At 42.5% G+C, this 2,487-nt stretch overlaps 1 protein-coding gene across 1 annotated transcript; it reads right to left on the reverse strand.

Moving 5' to 3' along the window:
- Positions 1-993: 993 nt before the first annotated feature.
- rprma (reprimo, TP53 dependent G2 arrest mediator candidate a) lies at positions 994-2,260 on the reverse strand. The gene has a single exon (XM_048534721.2). It carries the CDS (start codon positions 2,044-2,046, stop codon positions 1,717-1,719), a length of 330 nt encoding a protein of 109 aa, XP_048390678.1. The 5' UTR covers positions 2,047-2,260; the 3' UTR covers positions 994-1,716.
- Positions 2,261-2,487: the final 227 nt, after the last annotated feature.

A 2,487-nucleotide genomic window follows, 5' to 3' on the forward strand; every position in this document is an offset into this window, starting at 1 on the left:
ATCTCAGAACTGAAGCATTTAAATTAGATTACACATTTTTAAAAAAAAGTTCCTGCTACCAACAAGTCAAATAATGGAAATATACCGATTAAATTCCGGTAGGAATCTTAGACCGTTCAGTTGTTCCCTAAGGATGTCAATACAGGCGATGTTGCTGGTTTCCATCAGAATTGTTCGGACCAGCTGAATGCTGTCTCTAATTCGGTTGTTTCCACATAAAGCGCTTGTTTTTGAGATTACGTAAAGAATAAAGCTTTCGTTATGTTGTAAAAGTTAGTTATTAGTGTCCTATATATAGTACGTATATCTATTATCGCCCGAGCATCTAAATGTCTATATTAATTTGAAGTACCTCGGCTACCATTCGTATATAGGGAGAAAGTAGTTTCAATGTTGCAAATAACTTTTACGTGTCCGCACTCCTCCTGGTGTGACTGTCTTTTTTTTTACATAAAAAACATTCGCACCGTATGCTACGAACGGGAAAACCCAAGCTCGGGATAAAAAAAAACCGAACTAAAATTGCACCAATATTCCTGAGAACGCTGTCTTTCAATAAAGGAGTAAAGTTGAGATCCTATTTTAGGGAATGCTAACCACCCCTCTGTCCAATACACTCTCCTTCAATAAATTTCCTGAGTTAAAGAGGGTATTAGTGATCTTCAAGATCACTTTACAGCTGTTCTGAATTTTCAAGGCGACTGACGTAAATCCAGCGGAAAAGAACCCGGCAATTCAAACCCTTCCTTGTTCTTTGGAGCTCTCTGCTGAAGCTTGAGTCTACTTCTAACAACACTTTTGCGAGGCTGAGATAACTATTGGAAGGAATTGTCTTTCACTTAGTTACTCGGTCACTCAGGAGTGGCATCACTGTCTAACAGTTCTTCCCGTACATCTACTGTCTGTCTCAAATCAATCTAAGGTCAGCGGTTCACTGTGGACACTTGAAAAGGAGCTAACTGCTCATCATTCTTTAAAGAACATCAAAGCAAAGAACAAATGTGTACATTTTAATAATATTTTGAAATACGAAACAAAATTGGATATTTTTCATAACACGTTTGGTATCCGTGGATAGTAATTGTCAAAGGTTTAGCGACTGTAATGACAATCCGCAGTTCTTGAGGTTTTGTATTTTTTTTATATACAAACAACATGAAAATGCAATTTGACTTCGCACGTATTTTCAGAAAATATCTAACGAAATGGTTTGTAGAAATACTGTAAGCGAAGGACGTCAAGCTAAACAACTGATTTTAAATAAAGAAAATTAAAGATAAATGCGAGTGAAAAGAAAGCAGAGCACAACAGATTACATTTAGAAGTGAACAGTTGGAAAAGTCGTTCCACGTCGCAATGTTTGATCGGTTCTTATTTCACTTGTGCAATTATTCCTGTACATTCTTCAAAATAAATCTGCTTTGGCCACGGGAAACAATTGGCAAATCATTTCAGACAAGGTTTTTGTCCATGTCTGAGAGATCACCACCAAAAAGATTCAAGATTTTGCCGTCACGTTTCAAAGTCCAGTGTTACCCGGACAACAGCTGGGAGCAATCCCACCAGCCTGGCTTCCTCATTCCACGTCTAAAATACTGACTTGCACAAAGATCCCTCCATTTCTCTGGGTTCGGTGCAGGACATGTCTACTGGAGTTAATGGCACAGCCGTTTTCAGGAACCTGATACGATGCCACGACTTTTGGTGCTCGCCTCTTTAATAAGGGCCAGCAATGACCGCTTCCACCTCCTTGGAAGGTCTCCTGTCCTTGACCAAGAAGTTTACCATCCCTTCTGATTTGATCAGCAGATTGCAACCGAGGAAAAATATCCCAAAGACAACGGTGAGCGATAAGACGCACATCACTGCAATCTGGACCACCCTCATGATGTAGAGGTTTCTCTCATCCGGAGCAGTCAGCACAAAGTCATCGTCTGCTAGCACCGAAGAAAGGTTATCGTTACAGCATCTGACCACCGAGTTCAAAGAGTCGGTTCCGTTAAAGTACACGGCGCTCTCAGTCTGATTCACGAGAGTGGAATTCATTGCTGCTACTTCTCGCTATCGAGCCCTAAGTTGTAATGGAACAAGTGGCTTGAGCCAGCGCATTCAGCAATGTGTTCGGTCCAAATGCGGGAAGTTGTAGCTGTACAACTCCCGGGAAGCTCATCTCTCACTCTTTCCCCGCCTTCATCCGGCCAGTGACGTTAGCCCTCACAGCTCGCTGCCTGTTCGTCCCCATGTGGGAGACGGCGTTTGCTTCGCTCCGGCAATTATATCTGCTTTCGGCTGAAACCATTAGGGGAAGAGGAGAGGATGCAAACAGAAGTTTTGTTGCGGAAAAGCTCGGCAGGCCTGGCAGCATCTGTGAAGAGAAATCGGAGCTAACATTTTGGGCCCGGGTGACCTTTCCTCCGAACTGGGAAAGAGGAAGGAGTGGAGTTCAACGTCTCTTCACCCAAATGAGAGAGCACCCCTGCCTTAGCA

Source organism: Stegostoma tigrinum, chromosome 7 (assembly GCF_030684315.1).
Source record: "Stegostoma tigrinum isolate sSteTig4 chromosome 7, sSteTig4.hap1, whole genome shotgun sequence".
NCBI lineage: Eukaryota > Metazoa > Chordata > Chondrichthyes > Orectolobiformes > Stegostomatidae > Stegostoma > Stegostoma tigrinum.

What these genes read in the sequence shown, in the direction of transcription:
- rprma (XM_048534721.2), bottom strand. Translation starts at nt 2,046, where the DNA reads ATGAATTCCACTCTCGTGAATCAGACTGAGAGCGCCGTGTACTTTAAC.